The sequence below is a fragment of the Aptenodytes patagonicus genome, chromosome 1 (assembly GCF_965638725.1).
Source record: "Aptenodytes patagonicus chromosome 1, bAptPat1.pri.cur, whole genome shotgun sequence".
Lineage (NCBI taxonomy): Eukaryota > Metazoa > Chordata > Aves > Sphenisciformes > Spheniscidae > Aptenodytes > Aptenodytes patagonicus.
In genome coordinates, this window is record NC_134949.1 from 193,299,587 (window position 1) to 193,325,274 (window position 25,688).

The following is a 25,688-nucleotide window of genomic DNA, read 5'->3' on the forward strand; positions in this document are numbered from 1 at the left end:
CATGAATAAATCAAACTCGTGTCAGCAAACAGCAAAAACAATAGGCCAAGTAAGCTCACATCTGCTTGCAGACAACTGTGTAGGCATGTTCCCAGACACAGAGTGGAGGCATGACAAAGGCTGAACAAATGCTGTTACTACGTACAGGTCAATTCTTGTGGATGCGTTCTTAGACATTTTCATGCTTAATTGTTATCCAAGTGCTATGCAGAGAATGTAAAGGGGGTGAGGGGAAATGAGTTTCCTGGTTTCTCTCTTCACACTTAGACAATCTGGGTGTTTTCAAGGACTGGACCCCAAAAAGATTAATTAGGTAGAGGCTGCCTATATCTGACCTAAATTTACATATGGTAAATATATTAGTTAACCTTTGCTTCTTAAAATACAGCTAGTGGCTTACTTCTTCTAAGGATAAGGTGAACAGTTCGGATCAACAGTTGTTAATAAATGAGGCCCACAACTTTTCTGCTGGCCTTTGTCATCCATAAAAATCGTAGATTCATCTCACAGGTGGCTGGTCACTTGATGATCTTCAGGATTGTATAAGGTCATATTAAATGAAGTTGGGGAAAAGACAGTAAATAGATACTACATTTTTGTTTTCTATTCTCAGTGCTGAAGAAGTTGTCAGTGTAGAGCTGAATTGATGTATTTCTCCTAGGAGAAGATGCTTAAGATCTCTGCTCTAAGCCCAAAGTACTTATTTGCAGTTTGACTTGCATCACTTCAAATAATTTTTATGCTTCTTATTCCCCAGAGCCTCACCAGAAACACTGCCATGGAGATAGCTGTCAATGTGAAGGCCCTGCATAATGAAACTGAATCTCTGCTAGTAGGAAGAGTTCCTTTGGTAAGGTGACAAAATACATGGTTTTATTCCCTCATTGAGATTATCTGTGATTTGTTCTTTGCTGATTTTTTAAATTGACACAGGATTTATGACCTGCTACAAGAAGCTCTGTAAGGCCAATTGGAGGATATTACACTGCATTTGTGGTTTGGATCAGAATGAGTTATGAATTCTTGTCCTAGATTGGCATCCATTTTACCTCACTTCAGATATCTAAAAGGTCATTGCCTGGGCTCTTCTTTTTAGTAGTCAATGGAGAGAAATAAGTATCCCTGTTGAGGCTGGTACACACTCAACTGTCTTGGAGGCCTATCTTAGAAAAAGATAAATCATCTTCTGGAGGTTTAGCATTTAAGAGAACTTCCGGAGTTCTATTATGTGACCATCTTCAGAGTTTAAAGAGAACCTGGGGTGAGAGCTGTTCAGACTCATACATTCAACTTCTACAGATCTAATCTGGGCAAGTAAATCTCACCCTTGTTCTAACACCTGTCAGGAATTATTTTATAACCTCTAACTGATAAGTGTTCAGTAGACCTCTGATGGTACTGAAGACTTTGCATCTTTTTCTTTGGCTAGTGTTTCTGTGCCTAAAATGATGAAGACTGCTCAAGAATTGTTGTACCTTGATGTATAATTAGAAAATTTCTACATGTGACATTGTGAAGAGAAGAAAGATGTCAGGTTTTCTCTGCTGGTCCACTTTTATATTAAGAAGATACTCAGTAGGAACAGTTACATTTTCTTTGGATTCAAAAGCAGATTTATTACTAACTTACTGTTTATTTAAGTCTTATAATTAAAAATGGATATAAATAGGAATGTTTTCATTTAGCTGAGTTATCGTATGAAACTTACTGGTGCAGGTTCAGATACCTTTTTACACAAGTGATAAATGGTATGGGTCTATTCTACAGTAACAAGAAGTTAATATGGTCTAAAGGCTAATAACCATATAAGTTCTAGAAATAGTCAAAGATCAGACTCATATGATCTATTTTATGAGTTTTTAGAAGGGAAAGTTATTCATTAGATGTTTTTGTCCAAGAAAAGGGAAAAATATCTGCTGGTTTTTTTCAAATTGCTATTACTAATCCCCCATATTTCAGATTGAATGGGGAATCAAAACAGAGAAATTTGTTTAAATTTTAAAATAGTTTAGGAAGAGGAATTAGAAGAAAAGATTTAAGTTGGTGATGCCATACTAGGACTAGTGTAATTTATCAAGGCAGTCTGGAAATAATGTTATTATGGAAACCTTCCCATGGAAACATTACCTTTTCTGTAGCCAGTTGTGATCTCATTGTGTTGTCGAACTGGTCCCTTGTTCAGGCTCCAAAGCTTAATTTGATTCATTTGTCCATTTCTGATTTTTACATGTTGTACTTCTGCTTCTCATTATGATCTGTGCAAATGTCTTAATGAGTCTACATCAAACCCATTTTTTAATAAAAAGGCTGTTTGAAAGATACTGAGATAATCTTCCAGAGGTGTCCATTACACTCATTTGACATCATGCTTGTTTAGAACAGTATTTCACACTCACAACAACAAGGCACCCTGGTTAACCTTATTGCCATGTATTTTATAAATGCTGAAGCTACATGTATGTTGGCCCCTCACTCTATTAAAATAGAGACAGATGAAATGTAAGGTGTTGCTTGATGCATCAGCTGCTGCCATCATACACTGTTCTCCAAATTATCTTTCTCTGACAAAGATGGACCTTCTTTCTATATCTTCCTCCTGTTTTTTTTTTCTTTGCCTCTTCAGTTCTCTCTCACGCCTCTTTTTTGTGATCAAAGCCCTGATAGCAGTAAATTGATGGCTTTGTTGCATATACTACAGTTTTCCAATGTATTAAGGGAGAAGTATGACAGAATGTTTCATTTCAACTGAATGAAATTATCTGAGCCCACTGAAATCAAATATTTTCATATTAAAAATTTCCTTTGGGAAGGAATTGAAAAAATAATTTCTTTTCATTGTTTCATTCATAGTGTTAATTTCCATCTTGGAAATAAGAAGCTTCTCCAAGATGTTGTAGGAGGAGAATTTACCCTAAATTGCTGACTCTTCCTTTACCAGAATTTCACTATTGTTTTGGGTTTATTTCAGAAGCAATATTGCCAATGCATACGCTTTCTCACCATCAGATGAGAGTTTTTTTGTCCTCAAGCACAATGTTTTCCTTTGAGAATCAAGCAATTAGATAAGTGCTTGTTGAGAAAGGGATAACTCTCTGCTTCATTCATTTATATAAAATAGATAAATAATTTTAAAAAATGAAAACGAGAGAAAAGTTCTAACTTCTTCAAAGACAGGTGGGTCTTCCACTGTGCTCCAAATTAATTGAACTGTTCAAACTGAAAAAAAAGGGAAGGCAAATAAAGCTCAGAGTCTCCTTATGGGCACTGAATTCTGTGAGCTTTAGAAGAGAAAAGAACACGATAGCAAGAGGGAGCTTATATTTACAGTATTACTATGCTAAACAGCAATATCTTACTAAAGATGTCTCTCCTTTGAAAAGTGGTAACATATGCAAACTATTGAAGCAAAGGAAAGAAGTTTTTGTTAGGTAGGATAAATTAAAGGGGGCTTGTAATTTATCACCAAACTCCAACAACATCAAAATCTTTTTCCAGCACTAGAGATCAAAGATTTTCTTACAACTCCATTTTAAAAATGCATTCACTAGGATACAACTTAATTAGATCCTTTCAAAAGGATATTCTGCACTGCTTTGGGACTACTTTTACTTCAAAGAGAGAAATAGATGTTCAGATTGCTTTATTAGTGATTCCAAGCAACTCGTTCCAGGATTCAACTCTTTACCTCAAAATGGTGTTTCAGCAACCCCCGATAAGGCCAAAACAGCTTTGCCAGGGATCAGTGGCCTGCCTTACCTCTTCCTCACAGGTTCGACTCACAAAACAGCTGCAGAATAGTTTTCAGACCAGGGTTTTAAGGAAAACTGGTACCTCCATGGGGTTCTCAAAGTGTTGATGGAGCCAAATTCCCGTAGGTCAGCAAGTCCTAAGCTTTTTACACTGCTGCCACTTTCTTTTCCTCTTTGGCCTTCGCTGATGTCTTTGGCTTTTTGTTTCCCGCCTGTGGCTGCAGTCGTGTCCCTCTTCCATGCCTGGTCCCCGTTCCTCCCACCCCCAGCCAGCAGCAGTGGCTATCGCTCCATGTCTCACCAGTTTAGAAGGGGTAGTGCAGGTATTGTATCACCACTGGAAGACCTTTGGGAATGGAGCATCTTCGGTAAGATCCATTTCCTCTTACTTGACCATGAGAGAGTGATCTATCATATGAAGACAATTGCAAATACTAACTCAGGCTTACTACCATCTATTCAATTCTTTTACACCACTTTTCATACAAAAATTTTCCAGGCTCTTGTTCTTCTGGTCAGGTTTTATCTCCCTTGTGCTAGTAGTTTCTACTTCTAGTGTGTTCTAGTATTGGTGTTATCAGATAACTTTTGCTCTGTGAAGACTCAGGAGTGCAGTGAATGATGACAGTGACTGACAGCTAGGTCCAGCTGGTCTGCACCGAAAGGCTCAGCTGCCTCAGTCATCTCTTTGTGGTTGGGACCATACTAAGTGTAGTGTCAGAGTGGTCTGACACATCTCTGAAGGAAAATTTAATTTGGTAAGTTTATTTGTTTTCACTGTTTGTTTACACTCACCATGAAGCAGTCATCTGTTTGTGTGTGGTAACAACGTATCTAGTTTTAAATGCTGTATGTTAACAAAACTAAAAATACTATTTTTCTGGCCTGTTTATAAACAGCAGTTAGAAGCTCCCCATGAAGAGCTGCTGTCTGATGCTTTGCACAGCGTGGAAATAGAGTTGAGAAAACTTGCTGAGATACCATGGCTTTATTACGTTTTTCAACCAAATGATGATGAGGTGAGTTTGGTTAATACTTCTTGTTTCTAATTTCTTTTGATAGGGAAGAGTAAGTTAGAATCTGGAGAGGCAATTTCAGTAGTGATGGTGGATCATTTCTGTCTGCTGTGAACAAGCTTCTAAGCTTGTTGCTTTTTTTGTGTTTTGTTCCCTTTTGTGAATTTAAAGGTTTTGAATGGTTATTTAATAAATGAAACAAGTATAGAGTTAAATCCTGAAATTATTCTTTATGGAAGTAAAATCTGGTCTTAGTTTTTGAGGTTAACTATGAATTACCGTCTCAAGCATGTAATTTCACTGTTGTTTTCTGTTAATTAAAGGTAACTATGTCTCTTCTTTCATGCAGGACCCCCCTCTGGATTATGCTAAAAGAAACAACAGAAGTACAGTGTTTCGCATAGTGCCAAAGTTTAAAAAAGAAAAAGTTCAGAAGCATAAGACCAGCCCTCAGCCTGGTATGTGTTTTGACATTACAAGAAAAATAGTAGCATTTGGGGACAATGTGATTTTATGGGGTTTTTGGTAAGAGCTGAAATGATGCACTCTACCTAAAAGTAGAGTCAAAGCGAAAAGCAACTGAGCTAACTGGCATCTTCATTAGGATGAAGATTTCTTTCAATGCATTTAGAAAGCATTCAGTAGGACCCCAAGACTTCCAAGTGAACCAAAGAACTACTGTGAAAATATTTAGATAGTTTTATCATGTGACAGGACCTGTGTCTTTGCTGTGGTTACATTTGATTAACTCATAGCAATACAAGTTGTAAGCACATCGTTTCCCTGTGAAGCTCCAATTCAGGTTTTTCAAGTTAGTTTCAGAAGGTGCGCAATAGCTTTTATCACACTGGTTTTATTAACCAGTTATTCTTAAATTTCAGATGGGTTTTAAGTTCAGCAACTGAGACAAATCAAATAAAAAGCCATGATAGTCAATACTGATTTCTTAATTAGAAGAAGTTGAACAAACTCCACTCTCCTCTCTTCCCACTCTTATCTATGAACTTACTTCCTTAAGATTATGTCCAGGAGTTAATCAGTGATCAGATGGTCCTAAAACTGTTTCTACATCTTTGTCTTTTTAATGGACAGTTGGTCAAAATCTTGCAGGTGTTGATCAGACTTTAGATTTCAGATTAGACTTCAGTTTTCACTTCATTGTAAAACTAATCAGCATTGAATGAAGTTGCAAAATTATAGCAATAAGTAGCATAACTATCTTTTTTTCAATAAATGTGGTCTTATTAGAACTAATGTGGGCAACTAACCTTAGAGAACAATGTTTTACAGAGAGCTTATTAATGGGCTGTGTAACACAGTAGCTTAAAGAATATTTGTTGCATTAATTAAGAATACTAGAAAATGTTAATTAAAACTGGACTTGCTTGCTGCCATTGCTATATTTGAGGTATGGTTGATATTTTAATTTTACATGTTAATTAGTTTTTGAAGGCTTCTCCTCTCCCTGGATGACTACTAATAAATTAATGGTATAAAGCAGAACAACATCAGACTTTGCGTCACTGATCCTAAGATGGTGTAATGTGAATTTGTTGGGACATGAGGTTTTAAAGGCTTTACTGAAGAAAGTGGAGTAAAGCTGAAAGCATGGCTGCAAAGCAAAGAACCCCAACTTTGTTTAGATACTTTCTCATGTTAACTGCTAACCTGTAACCTGCATGTAAAAAGGAAATTGTCAGTTTTTGTGGAAATGACACCTCTAACCTTTCCCCTTGCTAGCACGGCAATTCTACTCTGTTTTCCACTCTCTTTGGCCTAACCTTTGCTTGTGATGCATTTGAGCATGTAGAAATTAAGGGGGTTTTGCTCTTAACTTTGGTAGTTCAAAAATGGGGCACAGATGAAGTTGCTGCTTGGCTGGATCTGCTCAGTTTGGGAGAGTACAAAGAAATCTTCATCAGCCATGACATCCGAGGCTCTGAGCTTTTACATCTGGAAAGGCGAGATCTTAAGGTATTTCCTTTGTGCTACTTTTCTGCTATTGACCATTTTCTTTGACAAAACAACAACCAACTTTTCTTCTTTCCCTGCACTTGTTATGTGCTTGTAGCTTGGCTTACACTGTGCAAATATGCAATAAACTAATACACGCTGTCCTTTGGCCTGATTTTCTGAAGTGCTGACTTGTACTTGCAACCAAGAATATCTGTGTTATCCGAAATTTCCTTTTTTTGCACGTTATGTAGAATGATAGCATTATAGTTTATGTCAGAAGGCATAGGAAAAGCACGTTTGATATCTTACTGACATCAGTGTAATACAATGTTATCTTCAAGAGTTCATCGTTTCCATTAAACAGGATCAGTATGAATCAGTTGAAGGTGGTGATAATAATTTTGAATCTATCTACTGCAAGGTCAGCAGCTACGAGCAGCTGTTCTGCTTCAGGTGATTTATTGTGTATATATTGGATATAGTGCGTGTGAGAGTGATAAGCAGCTTAATAAATTGCGGCATTGGACTTACATAGCGTTGGTGTTTGTGTGTCAAAATAGACCTTCACAATAGGTTTTCTCATCCCTGACCAACCTCTGCCTAATTTTAGCTGTATAGATTTAAAAAAGAGCACCTTCCTTTGTCTCCAAAATTGTAAAACTTTCTTCCTCTGAGGTCAGACTGATAAGTTTTGCAGGGAGAAATGTTACCTAGCAGTCTGAGGCTGTTGTTTGAGCTTGCTGGTCTTTTTCAAGAACGACTTAAGTGCATCCATTATATGTAATAGAGGCTGTATCTTTGGGGATTCGTTAGATTACTTTTTCCGGGAACTCAGTAGTAATGAGTTCTTGATAATGTGTTTTGCAACTGCTTTTAGCACGTAAGAGAGGAAATAGGTTATTGTATAAATCGCAAACATTCACATTTAGAGTGCAAGTCATTGCTCTAGCCACAGTGCAGTGGTCTCCAGATAGAGGCAATACTTTCATACAAACGTGCCATTTTTTGTGAAGTTTCTTACATAGTATGAAATCCTGACGTTATATGGTAGTGCTTACATTGCATGACTGTTGCAGTAGAATGCAGCTGCTAAAGATAGCTGTGTTTGAGATGATCTATTTGGCTGTTGTGTGTTATTTTACCCTTTGGTATTAGATCACCTAAGCTTCTTTCCATGGAAGTTAAATTCCTTTCTTTCAGGATAGTTCCTGACATGGAGGGACAGTTTCAGGACAGTCCCTCCCTGCAAAAATTTGGAAATAGAAAACTGTCCAAGCAATCCCCCACAGTGTTCCAGTGATGGATGTTGCAAGTCCCTGTTCTGAATGGGCACTGAACAAATTTAAAACTTAGCTGGGAAACTCAGCATCACACAATGCATAGGTTTGCTAAAATATTAAGAAATCTTAAAAAAAAAATCAAGATGTCAAATTTGTTGGAATAAATGATGGTGGGTAAGATCAGTGTTAAACTAGACATGGCTTCTGGCCATGCCTCGTTTCTGATAGGTACCAATTTGACTGCATGCCCAGAAGACTGGCACTTCAACCAAGTAAATATCTGCAGCAGGGTAATCATCAACCTGTTATCCCTGTTGCTAAGACTCATGCTGATTCAGCATAAATAAAACCCCGCCACAAAGGCCTATGCCCTGAAATATGTAAAAGCTTGTCTTAGAGCCTACAGAGAGACAGACTTTTACTGTCCCCTCTATCTAGTGCTGCCTGAAAGCACATATGAGGTTTTAAATTGCTCAGCATAGCTGGACGAGGATTCGTTCTATGCAAATTTCCAAGGGTATATTCTGTGCTAGCAGAAGTCTTGCTCTAGAATTGCCCCATCTGCTCGTTAGCAGAGCTGAGAGCTTCCAGGGCAATGCTGTTCATAAGGTAGGCCAGGCTTTTGGCCAAGCATGGCTTGCACTCTATGTAGCAATGCTGAATTTAAATAGCAGAGTTTAACATTCATCCTGTTTGTCACATACGGGGCATGATCTCTGCAGGGAGCCAATTAAGGATGGCTCGGGGAGCCTGCAGTTTTCTGACTAGTGACCTGAATTGGTGTCAAGAAGTGTAATGTGGTACCTAGGAAATGAGGAACACATCACAAGCTGCCCTGTTAATTTTTCCCCCCTTTGGCTATCGAGGTGTGCAGATGAGTCTTCAGTGCTCTTGAGAGCTGTAATCTGTCTACAGCCTCTCCTCCAGTGCAAGGCTTGTGCTTCCTGCCAAGCTAAATGGGCTCGCCATTGATTCACAAGCTCTTAAGTCATGTGCAATAGATTTACCTCCATTACCTCTCATGTCGACAACAGGAAAAATCGTTGCCTGTTTTAATTGAATCCTCTGGGCCCACCTTTCTTTCTGTGGTCAAAAGTAGAGATGAAAAGCAGTACAGAAAAGGATTTGATGAAACCCTCTTCCTTTGCACTCATCACTGAAATAGATCAATACGTTGACTGAATAATTGGACACCTCTAATTATATTTCTGCGTAGCTTGTGGATCCCATTCTTGGTTAGCTCTGTGTGTGGCAACTGGCAAATGGAGAACACCTCCAAGAGGAACCAGATAATTCTCTCCACCCAGCCCCTGCAGTAATACCCTTTTTCCAGCCTCCTATGCCTGATTTTATTTAGGCATAGACCTATCTATGCCTAATCTTAGACTTTTACACCCATGTGATTATCTTTCTCTTGAGGAAGGGCTGGGCAGTGAATTGTGAACTCTGCTGTAGAAGCTGTAGAAAGAAAGCTTGTCGTGATTTTTTTTTAACCTTCTTTTACAAGCAAACTCATTGAAAACTAGACTCTCATTTTTCTGAAATAAATACTGGCATCTTAGCATTGATAACCTTGTTCCTATGCACACAACTTAGTAATAATCAGAACTGCAACACATTTGGTAGGACTGGGGTGACATCTCCTTAGAGCTCCATAGCAATGTTGGTTTATTTGGAGAGAGGGTTTCCATGCCTCATGTCAGCTTGATGAGCACTGCCAGTCAAGCTGAAGTCTGTGCTGAGGACTGCGGCATTTCATCTCTCTGTTTCACAGTAGCGTGTTTGCATTTAAAATGTATTGTAAGATTTGTCAGACTTCGGGCATGCTAGATGGCTTTTGACACTGGGAATGCAAGTAGGGTAGGTTTCTCATCTGGAAGATGTTAATATTAAGGGGTGTTTATATAAATTGTTTGGTAGTATTACATTGGTGGTATGCTTGGCCAAAATCTGTGGGGCAAACCTGGAATAAATGGGTTCTTGGCTAAGCAGACAGGCAATCACCATAATATAATGCAGACAAAGAACTCCTGAAAGCTGTTGCAAGAATTTTCATCAGCTTTTTCTTGCCCAACCTTCCTTTTTCTTTCTGAGAATTTTTTGAGCCCTACCTGCTGAAGGCCTAGAGATGGCAAAGTGGGTTGGGAGAGCAGAAGGAGAGGCGATCCTGTAGTTTTAAGGCCATAGCTGGGGAAAAAGAAGGACCATTTTCTTCCTCAAACTCTGGCTAGCGTATTGTCTTCAAAACCATATTTTAGTCAATTTGAATTTTTGTTCATTAGATATGGACAGATTATATAGATAGTGATGAAACTCATGCATGCACAAAAATGCAGACATCTTTGGGGATCTTGCTTTTTGTATGATGCATGATAGGCTGCTGGTTTAGTCTGAGATGAGAGAATTTCTGCAAACTTTCCTCCATCAGTAGTAAACTGAGAATACTAGATAGCATCTAGTGTCACGAATGTATAAATTTTAATTTCCTCCAAACGAAACTATTACACAAGCATAAAAATTCAGAGTTTATCTTGTTGGTTGTTTTTTTTTTCCCCTGGAAACGTGGCAGAATTTATCAAAAGGGTCCCAAAAATTGCGATGAGGCTCTTGAGACTTGCTGTTCTGATCTACATTACAGCATCTTCAACTGGAACAGAAAGAAAACCAAAACCTCTTGCCCCTGAAACATAGGTGTTGTTAACGATACTTTGTAAAGGTTGGTGGAAAAAGTGGCTGAGTTTTCTGGGAGTTTCATAATATGATTCTTTCCTCTGATCTTAGAAGTCTGGCAGCATCTCACTATGTTGCTTATCCAACAGAAGCTCTACTCATGAAAAATGTTTGTTCTGAAGAATTTGCAAGTTCTTAACCTTTAACACGTGTGGCTTCTTGTGGTTTCGAAAATATCCTCACGGGTTTTTCCTTATGTAGGATTTCCTCCACATAACAACTAGGCTATTTCAGTAGTTTCAATAGTCGTGTGTATTTTTGATTCATTGGAAAATTAAGTTTAGCATAAAAAAGAAAATATTCTCCAAATCTAAAATGATAAATATTACTGTCATTGTGGGACGAGTTTAACAACTACTACCTACATCAATTCTCTTAACTTAAAAATTAGTACTACATTTTTTTTATAAGTGAGATGACCATTAGCGGAAACAAAATATAAATTGATGTGATGTGGAAAATCAGTTTTTCTTCAGATAGTTTTACGAACAGCACTTGATTTGGGGACTTTTATGAACATATCTTGTACTCTTTCATGCTGACACCTTTGTGCCAAAGTGCTGTAAAGGATGGTCATGTATTTATAATACTGACAGTTTTCAACTGAAGAAACAACCCGGGTTTTTTTCCATCTCTAACGTAATCAGAATTCAATCTTGACTCTCTGAAAATTAATCCACCTGTTTAATCTGTGCTGTGCTACATTTACAATAAAATAACTCATGCCCAACTTACCACCTCTTTCTTCCTTTGGAGAAATGGAGGAAATTAATTGCATGCTAACACTTTTAAGTAATATAAAGTGCAGATTTTCTGAAGTTTCTGTGGCTGTAGAAAGGTAGATACAGTCTTTGCGTAGAGTATGTACAGAATATTATATATGGTTTCATTTTTCACTCTGTATGAGAGTAATTATTTCAAGCTGCTTAATTACACTCCCTTCCTTTTAATGTCTTCATAATAGAAAACCTTCCTATTAAAATGAAAGGATTTCTATTTCAGAAAACTAGATAGTGAAACTTTTCTAAGGTTTTTGTATTTAATCACAATCTATTTATATAAGGTTTATTCTACAAATAAGTAGTGTTTGAATCTGCCACTTGCTCAACATCACTAACACAAGGATTTTAAAGAGTTTTTCAAAGCTGGATTTTACAGGTAAGGGAAGCAGATTTCCACCAAACTGAGCTGAAAATTCATTAGTGCAGTTGGGCATCATTAGCACAGCGGCTCCTCTGACCATTGGACCAGTCAAATTGAAAAAGGATGCTGCTAAAGCTGTTATTAATGCTGGAAGAGGTTTGCTGCAAAAATTTCTTGTCTGTTGTCACTCGTACGGAGATGGGTCCCGGAATCTAATATTAGAAACATTTCAGCTGATGTGATTGCTCTAGTGGTGGCTACAAGGAGATATACGCTTGTGCTTTTTACATTTTCCTTTGGGACGTGACTGTCATGTTTCTGAGAATTTTTCTTACAGCTCTCTAATCGAGAAGATCCATGTTAGGAGACGTAAGCCTTTTGGAATGAAAAACAAATGCTTACCTTTTCTATTGCTCTCTAAAGGGAAGTTGTCCTACATGCCTGTAGCCGTTACATCCACTTTCCCTCGAGAAACTGGGGATGTGTGCGTTTGTTGATTAAAACAGACATCACAGGGCCTCAGATCAAGTGACATTGCTGGACAGAAGCTCTAATCCATCACATCCTACCAAGCATTTGATTGCTGTATTAGAGAGGAGGGGGAGATTGTTCTTTTGTTGCCAGAAATTGCGAAAGGTTTTTGGACTTAGAAGTCAAGCGAAAGATGTTTTTGACAGATATTGCAGTGCCTTGGGTTGTCATTATTGCAGGTAAGTAATTTTCTGTCTGCAAGACAGAGAGGCATTCATTGTATGCTCTAAGCAATTTTTTTTGTTAGGCAACACTTGCTAGTGCCATAGAATGTTTTCCGGTTATCGTTGATTGCAGCGAGCACATTTCTAGACATTTGTTGCATGGCTAGATCATAATCAATGGGTTGGGGTTTTTTTCCTTTTCTGTAAATAAACTTTCTTCTTTTTCTCTTTTTTTTCTTTTCTTTTTTTTTTTTTTAATTTCTGTAGGACCTGGGGATAACGAAAGTGGGTCATATGAAGCGAATTCTCCAGGGAATTAAAGAGCTCGGCAAGAACACCCCTTTGTCTGAAGTGTAATTATGCTGGTGCTCTCCCTAGAGAGCGAAGGGAAAGTTGCTGGAGAAGCAAAGCTGTTGCAGGCACTTAGCTGTCTTTGTAGTTTACTCTGTGGAAGAATAAGCACCGGTGTGTTTGTACAGGCTAGTATCTCTGAATTCTTGTATGGTGAAGAGCTTGCTGCAAGCGTACAAAAGGATTTGTGCCAAAAAAAAAGAAAAGGTGGTATGTTCTGCGAAGACGTTTTCTTGGTGTGCAAACTTGGCCAGTTCAGATAAGCACATTTTGGTAAATCGATTGGTTTATGGTGAACTGCACTGACTGGAAAATATAATCGAGAAATGATTGCTTTGCTTACATGCAGCTCAGTATGCCTCTCTTTACACTGCACTGCAGCAAGATACCACTGTACAGCATGAGGTTGTCCGGTTATCCTTCCGAGGCACAGCTTCATAAAACCTCCCGTGCAGGAGACCGAGAGGTTTTGGAGGTTCAACACGTGAGCCTAGCAGTGCCGCAGGTACCCAGCACTCACTGGCCACGCAGAATGGGGGAGAGATACCTTGTGATACCATGAATGCAAACTATAATGCATGGTGTGCCTGCCTGAATCGTCTGTTGTTCTGTTGCATGACACATCTGATACTTTAAACACTTGAACAACTTTTATATCGGTTTGAATGAGATTTAATTTATTACTACTTGAGTGTCTTTTTTTTTTTTTTTTTTTCAGTTTCAGGCACTTTTCTATTCTTCAGTGTTGTGTTATGCCTAAAATGTGTTCTACGGCAGAGGATGTGTGGGTGTGGAAACTTAGCATTTGTGCCATATTCAGCAGATTATATGCATTATATATGATTGAAACACTGTACAGTTAGATTTTTAAATATACCATGTACAGAAGGTATATCAGGTAACTAACTTATGAGTATTTTTGAAAGACCGGTACCTCACAAAAATATCAATTGGCTTCCTGCATGGAAAATGATAAAGAATTTTCTCATGGTGCATTTTAATGTAGTTATTCAGTTATCTTAAACATCTGTAGCATATTTGAACTTTTAGGCACTAATGGTTTTATTTATTCTATTATTCAAAAAGCAGGTTGAAAGACTAATGAAAAATTTTTACAGGAAAATTCATTTTAGTTATCATACATAAGAAGAGTTTTAAAATGTAGCAGCTGATTTGATTTTTGTGGGGTAAGCTTTTACTCATTACTAACTTACTATTAATTTAAAAATGTCTCTGTATGCGTTTCTTTACAAAGTCATCAATTTGTTTCTTGTCAGCACTCCTACATCGGTAGATCATAAAAATTTAAAAAACAAACTCTAAGGTTTTACGCTATGCATGCAAAGATGAATCACATGCAAGATAGTAATCCATGAGTGTAAACAGGTTAAAAAATGAAAAACATCTTTGTTTAGAAATTGCGTTAGACCAGAACTTGTAAGCTTATTTACAGTTTACTTAAACAAAACATAGCTTCATAATTGAATTTCCTGGTTAATTTTTCACAAAGATGTTAATCTAGTAGAAAAATAATTTGCGTATATCTACAAAAAAACCTACTCAAATGTTTGAGATGAGATGATATTGCACCACCTGCCAGAAAACTTGCACAGAATCGCTCTCTCCTTGCTGTTCCTAACAATGCGTCATTGCGGCATGAGGAACACTTGACTTTTACTTAATCGAGTAGGTTTGACATTTCTTACAGATTAAAGAGTATCTTAGTATCTATTTATGTTTTCCTGGTAGGCAGCAGAGTAAGGTTTCATTTGTTTCTTCCAAAGCTTATTTTCCCCGTTAAAGGGGCCAACGTCAAGTACTGCATCCCAGTTTTGCCCTCCCTTTCTCATGAGTACGATGGGAGTCGTCCCTTGGAAAGTAGACGGGAATCGTCTCTTGGAAAGTAAAATCTATTCCCCTCATTGTTTTATTGCAAAAAAAATTCAAAAGGAGCAAAATAGGCTTTGTTTATATCCAATTATAGTACTATGTGCTCTTGCTGCTGTAGGTTCAACAAGCACCACTCTGGGAGCTCTGTGGACATAATTGATTATTCTGGTAAACAAACAAAAGTAAAAGGCTATGTTCCATTAGGTTTTCCATAAAAAACAAGCCAAAATCCCTTTACCAAGTGACATGATTTTCACGCTGTTGTATGAAAAGCATATGCAAACAATGGAAAGATTATATATTTTTTTTAATGTACTTGACATTGACCCCTTTAATAATGTTCAGATGGCATCCGTCAAATCTTCGCAAGTTGCATTTCCTTTTCTCTTTGTTCTCCGTAAGCTATGCTATATTTTAATGTGTGGCAGCATTCTAGTACATCGATGTTACAGTAGACTATGTAGTTAATCTTCCTGGTCGATTCAAGGACATAATACATGGAAGAACTTTCTTTGCTTTCCTGATTGTAGGATACACTCTCTTTACAACTTTCAGCCTTGCTATCTGCCGTGCGTTAAGATGGGCTATGGAACAGGATCTCTTCGGGTTGCTGTAGAGGTCTGCGCTGAGTATATTAAAAAATGGGAGCTGCTTTTATGCAAGGGAAAATGGGCAAGTGGTGTTTGTAATGCAATGTTCTTATGGCACTCCTCAAATTACCTCAGTATAGGACAACTGATCACTTGTCTTTGTATAGTTCATTTTTTTTACATGACCACCAAAGAATTTAACTTTGATTGTCCTAAGCAGAAGTTTTTTTAAAATGTGCAAGTAGGAAAAAAATTGTAAGCATCATTTATGCTGTATTTATTAGATGCCCAGGAGAGCAAATTTTATGCAACTCTATGCCTTAGACTAGTGTTGGCTATCAAATCCAAATGCGTCTGACAAGGAGGCTCAAAATATTTTACGGGGTTTCTCTGCCGAGGTCATGGGTCGTAACTGTGTTTAGTGATGTGGCTTTTCTACAGAAAGACTTTTGAACACAGGGTTACTATCTCATGATTATTGTAATTTCCAAGTATTGTTTTTTTTCCTTACTGCTGTAAAAGTCCCAGCTCCTAGAACTAAGGACATACATAGCTACCTTTTTAAAGAACTGAATTCTTTATAATTTAATCCTGATGTTTAAAGTGCTTCAAAGCATACATCCCAATATTTCAATGAAAATAAGGTAAACACATCCCCTAAAAGTAGTTAGTTTTTTGGAAAACAAGTTATCCCAATAGATCTTGTGGAGCCTGATTCAACATGCTAGATTAATCAAGACAAAAAATCACTATACCAAGTTTACTGGATGAATTTTTTGCTCCTAGACGAATACGCTTGATTTCTGTGGTCAGTCAGCATACCTCAAAATCTGAAAGGAATACAGAGCAACCGGCATTTTTTTGAAGTGGCTGGTATTCATATAGGTGAAATGCCCTACACCTCAGGAAGAGGAAGAGGAGAAATGCATGTTTTAAAATGGCAGCAGATTGCTAAGAGCATGTTTCTGTTTTGTCATTTTTGAATAGGGTTTTTCCAGTTCACTGTATTCAATTGCTGTAGCAACCTCTGATTTGGGTCATGCAAGTGTTGCCTTTATAATGCCTAATGCCTTCTTCTTAGAAACTGAATGAAATCAGGCAAACTCATGGTTGCAGGTGTTGGGGTTTTTTTACAATACTTTAAAGAAAAAACTTGTTCAAAAATGAAATTTTTTATATGATGGCAATTGCAAATTTTCCTTGCGATACATTTTTATGTATTTCCCTTTAACCACTATTTTTTCTCTTGAACATCTCTTTCTTTCAAAGAAAAATATTTTAAACTTGGAAGAACAGTAAAATGTAAAGTGTGTGATCAAAAACCCTCCCAGACTATTTCAATCCAGTATTTCTTACTTTGGGACTGGAGTAAACGTGCTTGGTCCTGTAAATAATAAATAGAAATCATCTTTCTCTCTCCATCCCTGCCCAAAGAAATTCATACTGCAATGTTGTATAACTGTAATGCGAACAAGAACAACTGATTTTTTTTATAATGGCCCATTTCATATTTTCCTGTGCTTTTTGTAGAGAAATAGATAACCTGCCAGTTTTGAGTTTTTAATTGAACTCAGTGATGCTAATTCACTTAATGAAAATTTCATAATGCCTTCGTAATGAACAGATCTTATTTCAAGGGTAAAATTATCAGTGTTTTTCAGTGCATCTAGTCTTCCTTTTGGGAAGACTGGCAGGAGACCTTTTTCACATGTAATGGAAAATTAATATATAAAGCAAATATGAGAGGATGTTCCATAGTCCTACTTTAAAAAAAGATGTAAAACTACGTATTACACATACATAGATAATTCCACAATGGACATGTAAGACAAAAACCCCCGCAGTGATTCCATTTTGCTCGATGCTTCCTATTAATGATTGCATTACTAATGTTTACTACTGTTTCTCCATTGCTCTCTCTGTGCCCCTAAGTATTAAGTTCTTGCATATAAGTTTGACAGCTCTGGTAACTAATAATTAGCATTGCAAAAAGTCTTTGTGAAAGGTGAAGTCACAAGCGATGTATATTGTTGAGGATAACCGAGCTGGAGCAATATATTTAGCTTACAACCAGGAAATCATCTTGTCACTCGTCTGAGTAAGTGAGAGCCACAGAAAAGTATATAATTATAAATTTATTTTTTCACCCCGATCACATAAGTACCTCTCAACTGCAGCGTCCTGAGTGTTACATTTATACCACGGGCTCGCCCATTTTTTTGATTCTGTTTTCATAGATTGTATGTTTTGTGGTATGATTTTCATATCATCCAGGTTTGATGCTGCTTATTCTAACTGCGAAGATTTAATGTTTGCAGGAACTGTACATGACTGTATTGCTGTCTTACGTAAAAGGAGGAGTTTTTGATGACTTGAGGAAGCTGAGGAGTTTGGACAGGACTTAAAACATCTCTGCTGCCTCTTCAGAGATGAATGGTAGTGTCAGCAGGATTGATAAAACATTATTTGGTAATTATCAATAGAAGATCTTTACTGGTTGTATAAATTCCTGTATTTATATATAGAATATAGTGTGGAAATGGATCTTTTTTACAAAAAGAAAAAAATTTTCTAGTTCTTTTCTACTACTGTTGCATTAGGTTTAATAGCTCTGTTAATGGTTAGCTTATGTACTTGAAATGCTCGTTTCTGCCATACAGAAGCCCAGTCTGTTTCTCAGAAATTATATTCCATTTGGAAGCCATCTGGAGACTCCTAGGAGACTATTCCTGTAGCCAGTTGGAGCTAATACCAAAATGCATAGCAACTTCTGTAGGCTTAATAGTGATTGCCCTCAATATTTTAACTGAAAAAAATGTTTTTGAAAGGTTTTTTTTCAGCCTGTAGAATTAAACTTAAAATGTTATCCCCTCATCAACTGTAAAAAATGAAGTATTAGCACTGTTAACACTTTGGCAAACTAACAAAATGTTGGCAATTACAGACCTGAGAGTATTCCTGGACAAATTGTAATGAGTTTAGCTGCAGTGGTTAAAGACCTACACCTTCAGAGCAGTCAACACAAAATTCATATATTTACTTGGTAGAATTATAAACATCTATTTTAAATAATTGAAGACCTTGTCTCCCGGTTGACACAAGCGCTTTTTATATACACTTTTTGATGGGATTTTGAGTTCATATAACCTGTTGCTTATATTAGCAAGGGCAGAAGAAGCTGGTTGCATAATTTATGTTTAACACAGGTCACGTCTCTACTAATGTTCTCACACTGCTTCCCAGCTCCTGTGTCTGGATGACTTCCCGGCTGCTTGGCAAGACGAGACCCTCGCATGTCTTCCCCCGTTTCCGTTCAGAAGAGCTGGACAGGCAGGCTAGGAAAAAGCTGTAGGATGCCCCAGGAGATCTAGATTGACCAGGGCTTCAGGCTCCGAAGTCTAGCGTAGCCATGGTGGACTAAAATCCTTCAAGTTATACTCCTGCAATCCCCGCTGAAAGCTGTATTTAGCTTGCCATACCACTAACAATTAACACTAGCTACTGGAATGCCCTTGGAAAGAGAAGTGTTTTGGCTAACTCCACCACCTGTGTAAGACTTTGAAAATACTAGAAATTCTGGTAGCTATTAGTAGGACAAGTATGCAAGCGACTATATTTTATTCTATGGAACAAACACTTGGAAAAATATATTTGTAGTATGATTGAAAGATTAGTGTTAGGATTGAAAAGATACTGAAGGTAAAAGCAGTATGGTACAAAGTTTAAAGTAATTTGAATTATTTTTTTTTCCAAATTCATTGGAAACTATTCTTTTAGGAAGCTGTGTTTGATACAGGTATAGTTATGTTATACTAGACCATGTGAACTGGAAGATGAAACCAGGAAGAAATGAACTAAAAGTAAAATTGGGTAGTTTGTTTTCATGATGGAAACCATGTGAAAAGCCAAAAATAAAATCCCCACAGTGCCCCAAATCCCTACTATGAATATTTAAAGTGAATTCGCATTTTAAGTCCTACTTTTATTAAAATAAAGTATTAATTGGATAGAAAACTTTTTAGTTTAATTAATAACCTGATGTGGATGTCATTAACAGGGAAAGAGTTACAGATAGGACTCTGTTTTTCTCCCCATGTTAGCTGAAGTACACTCTGTTTGGGACTAATTCTCTTTGCAGTTACAATTATTATGTGAATGGGGAGGTTGAGGAAAGCCGTTCGAAACTGCTTGGTCTTGCTTTTCAGGGAGAGAACGTGTGTGCTTAGAGTAGGGCCTGGGGGCCCTTAATGAGAATTTTAAGAATATAAGGTTTTCTACTTGGACAGTTTGTGAAGGTTTACAATGAGCACACAGGCATGCAGATACCCACTGTGAAGGTTTGTAGTGGCACTGTCCTCTCACAACATGCCATCTCTATATATTGAAATAGGCATTTGGACTGTACCGCTTATCCAGATTTCAGAGGATTTTCTACAAGCATCTGTCACTTGTGTCCGTACTTTCTGTCCTGGATTTCTGTCTCCTTAAAAAGTGCACTTTGAAAAATGCAGTTGTCCATATATGACAAAAATTACCATTTTTCCCCTCAAGGAGCACAGTTTGTGAACCTGTCCTGAAATAATTTGTTTCATTAGCCACTCTCTTACATCATGTCCTTTGAATCCTAAAAGAGCTGAAACATGGGACCTCCCTAAAGCTGCCAGTTACCTAGTAATTTCGTTTGCTGAAGCTTGTATGTTGAGGGGATCATCAAAGGGCAAGATAATATTCACAGCAGAAGATGAGACGTGCAATAGATGGGATTTGTACGTAAAGAGTACAAGCTGCTGAGGACCTTCTGAGAGGTGAAGAGGGCCTGATCTCTGCACCCGAGATCTGGCCCTTCTTCGTTGCTGTCATCATACACAAATCATTTAATGACATATAATACTAGCAGCTTCCTGTCTTAATTCACGGTGATGGCAAATCTATCAGTTAGTACTAACAAAACTTCTCACTGTCACAATTGTACGTCCAGAGCAGGTATCTTTAAATGCCGAGCACTATGGAATTGCATGAATGTATTTGTAGTGTATGTTCTGGCATTTAAAAAAGCAAACTTCATCTAAAGGTATTTTGAAGGTCATGAGAGGATCGCAGCCCAACATGGGTGGTTTCTCTCATTAGCCAGGCTTGTCACTTCAACTAGTATTCCAGTCAAGTACAGCTGTTAGTTAATTCTGTAGTAACATCCGCTTACTTGCATGAGTGGATGCATAAAGTGCACATGGAAGTGTTGCAGAGATGTGACACTGTCTAGTTTTCTGAATAACTCATATATTTGGGTCTGAATAGCATTTTGTAGCAAAAAGCTGAAACACACGATTTCCACTCAATTCAAAACATATTCAATAGAAAATGAAAACATCTAACGTGATTTATACTGGTTTAGGTAAAAATTGCTGCGCACTCGGTAGCTTCTGCCCTTCGTTTCCCCTTGGTCCTCTTCACTCCACAGGAAAATTCATCATCTTCGCAAACATATAGATCTGTTGGGACTTAGGCATCTGCTTAGCTTTAAACTGCACTTTAGTCCCCCTTGGAGATTGCTCATGTATTTCAGTTTTAGCATTTGTGTGTAAGCCCACAGGGGATTTGGGTAGGTAGAAATTGCTCCTCACGTCATACTTATCATCAGATTGATCATCGGTAGGCTTTTAAATGTCATACCTATGAATGTTGTTCTCTTGCCAGTATTTGCGTGTGCGTGTGTGTATATATGTAGTATCTAGTTTGTCGTGTGTATGTGCGTGCACACCTGTACATATATATGTATATACATACCCTGGTTTTGCCCAATATAACGACGCCGACTTGTGTGTAGAGCCAAAAAAACTTATACAATGCTTGAGATGCTGCATTGTTTTTATTATAATATTTTTTATATCAGATGAATTGCAGGATGTTTACAGATGCTTATTAATATTTAACTTATACAATGGAGTGGCAGGATGTTTATGATTGTTGCCAGCTAAAGAATTGTATACGATTCTGGGTGAAATTTTGGCTTTGTTGAAATCCTTGGCAAAACTCCCATTGATCTCACTGGGGCCAAGATTAAACCCCTCTGAATCTATTGTTTACTGGCTATTTTCCTACTGTGATAATTTTTTTAAATGAGTAAATGTATTTATTTTTTCCCAATGTGAAATCTGCAGTTGCTATTTGGATTTTTCTACAGAACCTGCAAACTACAACACAGGTGGGAATATATGCCTCAGAGAATGTACAGAATTTTTCATTGATCTGGTCCTTGAATACATCTAAGAAAATACTTTCTAAAATAACTTTTGTAAGATTTAATACAGAATCTTCTAAAAACAGATCACCTTTCATACCTCTCTCCACAAAGAGGGCATGCAGCCTGGCAGGTGAAAATGAAGAATTATTTATTGATGAATAAAAAGTAGTCCCATCTATTTTGTATACCTACTGATTTCATACAGCTCACCTGGCTCTGCAGATCTGGAATGAGACACTTGAAGTACCTTATCCGAAAGTACCTTATCGAAAACCAACATGTTAGATAGTATATGGCTTTAAACTTCTCGTCAAGACATGAAGGTATCTTCAGAGCCAGTCTGTAGAATGATTCTTTTAATATTTCACGGATGAATAGAGTTATGAAAATACTAAGAGGTAAGGCAAATCAGACAACTGCTTGACATAAGAGAAATCACTTGTTTAGAGACAGAAGGATCAGTTCTTTTATAGCACCAGGGAGGAAAAAAAACGTAATGCAGCGCTTCCTAAATCCCTTTCCAGGGTATCTTTCAATTGTGTATGCTCTAAGTATATTCTTCCTGTAAAAAGACATAAGGCTGTGAAACAGCTAAACAGATGCATCTTAATTTCTTCATCTAAGGCTAAAAATACCATTTTCAAACAAGAGCTATCATGCACTTTCAAATATATGTGTGCGGAACAGGTAAGTTTGTATTCATCATAGATGGTCATCCCAGGGATACAGTAGGATTTGTAAATGAGGTAGTTATGCCAATGTTATCGAAAGCTGAAGAAATAGCAAGCCAGCCGTATTCCCCCATGAGGCTCTTTCTGAAGACATCTGTGCAAATGCCCACCGCTCCCAGGAATCTTTTCCTATAATTTTGTTTAAGAAAGGATCATACTCAGATTCCTACTCTTCCCCTTGCTAATAAGGAAGGAAGTATGCACCTTGGTTGAACTTTCCAGGAGTTTGTTGGCTGTAGAAACAGACCTCAAAAGAACAAACAGTCGAGGCAATCAGTAGGCTCGTGGAGGTTACGCAGGGCTCTGCCTGGGCTCACTGGTCTGCTAATGTGGATCCGATTACAGATTTGGGGGAAAAAAGCTCCTATTGTGCTCCCGCTGCGGTCAGTGGCAAACCTCCGTGGTTATTAGTGGGAGCAGATGGGCACCCGAGTGAGCAGACAACTTTCCTTTTGCATGTTCGTTATCTCTCTGTAATTGTAATCGGGACTGGAGTTCATGACTCACCATTATTTGTCTGAAAGGCCAGGACGAGTAGAGGGTATGCGAGGAAATGAGGAGGCAGTGGCTGGAGGATCTGGATTCTGCCTTTAGTTTCCTGCCGCGGAGCTGGTGCAAGACTGGGGGCAACTCAGTTAACCTTTGTGTGCCTCGCTTTCTCTGCCCGTGGGAGTAAGGACGCTTACCACCTTTGTACAGCCCCCTCGAGACCTATAGGAGAGCAGTGGTATATAAGCGGCTAAGTTTTACTGACACTATTATATGTAGTATAAATAAATGACTTTTGTCCGTAAAACTGCAAAAATTGCTTTTCCTGGTTTCAGTTCTGACTATTTGATGACCTACGACGTTCTGGGTAGTCAGTTTTGAAGCTTAGCGATTGCTCTAGTACTTACAATCACACACATAGTGGGCTCTGTTTGCTGCAGAAAAGAGTAAAACTAAACTGCCTGACAAAACTTGCCAATGAAGTATATCTTAACAGAGCAGGGGTGTAACTTTTGGCTTTATTTACTTGTAATAATGGTAAGGAACAGTGAATTTTGTTTGTTTACATACTGTTTACAATGGCACAGTTTTATTTTTAATATATAAAAAACAATTGAGGTATTTATTGCATATACTATTTTAAAGATGTTTTATGTGTTTTCACCTTTGGAATATATTATTACATTTCCTTGTACAGATAATTTGGGTGGCTTTGTTAATATAGTTAGTAATTTTTATGACTACTAAGTGACCAGTTTTCCGTGCCTTTTTATTGTTGGATGCATGATTACATATTTATTATTGTATGGAAGTCACTGAGATGTGTATTTTTGTATTCTGCTGGAAGCAATGGTTGATTTTATTGTACATGATAAGAGATGCCTTCCATAATGGGCACTCGTATGAGATCTTCCTTCTCAAATAAACAGAATGCATTCGATGTACCTAAGTCCTTGAATTCTTTCTGTGTCTGGAAATCAATGGAACTCCTTGAACATCATGACACTGAATTTTGGATGTTACCCACTCAAAACGTGGACTGCTACCAATGTCATCAAATCCAAAGCAAAATTCCCCATTGAAATCAATACAATGGCAAGTCCTTGGCACAGTGTAAGCCTTTGTAATTTAAAAGAAAACTCTGTATGTTAAAACTAAATAAATTTGGGGTGAATGACTATCAAGCATCATTTCTATTCAGTCTGCCACACACTGCCTGAAAATTGGTTTAAATTGCAGGCTTTGAATACAGCTTTTAAACATACTTTATATGGCTACGCGCAAGCCCTCATGTAACTTGTAAGTAGGTCACTGTGCATGTAGGTGTTTACATTTGCAGGGATCTTCCACTAGGTCTTGCTGGCATACGTCATATTAAAGGTAAAAATAGATTTACGTCTGCATCCATAGTAACAACAGTCGTTAGAATATACAGTAGTGCCCGTGTTTTCCAAGGTAAGCGGCAGTAAAACAAACACGTTTTTCCTTAGTAGTATATATACTGAACCTCTCTAACACCAACCCAGAGAAACACTCGTTTGAGTTGACTCCATGCCAGGACCTGAAGACAGAGGGCAATTCTGCAGGCCGTCATCAGCCACCGTGTTATAGGTCAGTGAGCTACTAGGCCAGTACTTAACACAAGATGTGATGCGAGAGTAACTACAATCGGTGGCATATACAGAAGGAAAAACACAGCGTACAGGAACCTAAGTCCGTCGATGAAGGCAATAATCTTGTGGTTGATGAAGGCAGTCATCTTGTGGTTGGGATCCTATTGTCCTGAAGTGATCGTACGTGGGAGAGGCATTTTTATGGATAACCCAGAATGCTTAAAGGTCAGAGCTGGCGGTTTTAACACACAACGAATTCCAGGTGCTTACAAATCTCTTGGGATTGAAGCCCATACTTTAATTTTGGGTGTGTTTTGTGTGCATTCCATTTCTTTAACTAAACGGAAATGGTTGGTTGTAATAATCAAAGCTGTGGCATAAATGGGAGACTGTATTAGGAGAAATAGCTAATGAGGCAAAGTAGGGGACATCACTGGGGATGGCACTCTGCAGTATATGGGGGGACTGGATATGATGGTGTATTGACACCATGAACTCTCCAGAATTGCTTCTAGCAGTAAGACTTAACAAAAGGTAGGCTTGCCTGTATGTTAGATTTGTGCGAATAGGAAGTCAAAGAATGTGAAAAAATTGGTTGCATTCTAAGCCTTAACTTGGGAGATGCACTTAGGGAAGTTTTTAGTAATTTTAAGAAGAGTTTGGTAAATGGATGAACTTCATACCACAATATATATTTTAGTACTTGTGTATAATCAATCCGTTCATGCCAGTGACACTGAATAGCTGATGATAAAGACTTTGAAATTGTGCTAACTTTTAACTCCCATAACTAAATTCATTAAAATCTGAAAAAAAGGTGGTGGTAGACAGGAAGGAGTTCAAATTAGAAGTCCCGAAGCAAATCCCTAGAAGCAAATCTAATAGAGTTCTTGCCCAGACAGTTTATCAAAAAGGGCTGTATAGATGTCTTGTCTAAAACACAAAATCAATGTTTTAGATTTATTTGGGATGGAGTGACAAACTACAAGGGCAAAAATGAAACTGATGGCAGTATGACCAGCTCCCTTATTTAATGTTAACATTAGAATATTACAATATTCAAATACTAGAATGCTAGAATACGAGAATATTAGAATATTAGAATATTAGAACAGCGGGCATGGTAAAAAGTGGGAAAGAAAATTATTTTAAAATTATGCCATTCAGGCCACTGAAAGTTTGTGTTTAGATTAAAATCTGCCCCTGTCCTGGAA

General features: G+C 37.7%; 1 protein-coding gene across 3 annotated transcripts in view; it reads left to right on the plus strand.

The window, feature by feature from the left end:
- Positions 1 to 23,805, plus strand: part of DGKH (diacylglycerol kinase eta) — a 171,789-nt gene extending 147,984 nt beyond the window's left edge. For 2 of the 3 annotated variants that reach the window (XM_076363380.1, XM_076363399.1), the window contains 5 exons: positions 758 to 850; positions 4,649 to 4,768; positions 5,115 to 5,223; positions 6,609 to 6,739; positions 12,837 to 23,805. In XM_076363380.1, coding sequence (XP_076219495.1) covers positions 758 to 850; positions 4,649 to 4,768; positions 5,115 to 5,223; positions 6,609 to 6,739; positions 12,837 to 12,926 — 543 coding nt within the window. In that variant the 3' untranslated portion in view covers positions 12,927 to 23,805. The remainder of the gene's footprint in view (positions 1 to 757; positions 851 to 4,648; positions 4,769 to 5,114; positions 5,224 to 6,608; positions 6,740 to 12,836) is intronic. The other variant, XM_076363390.1, reaches the window with a different exon arrangement.
- Positions 23,806 to 25,688: the final 1,883 nt, after the last annotated feature.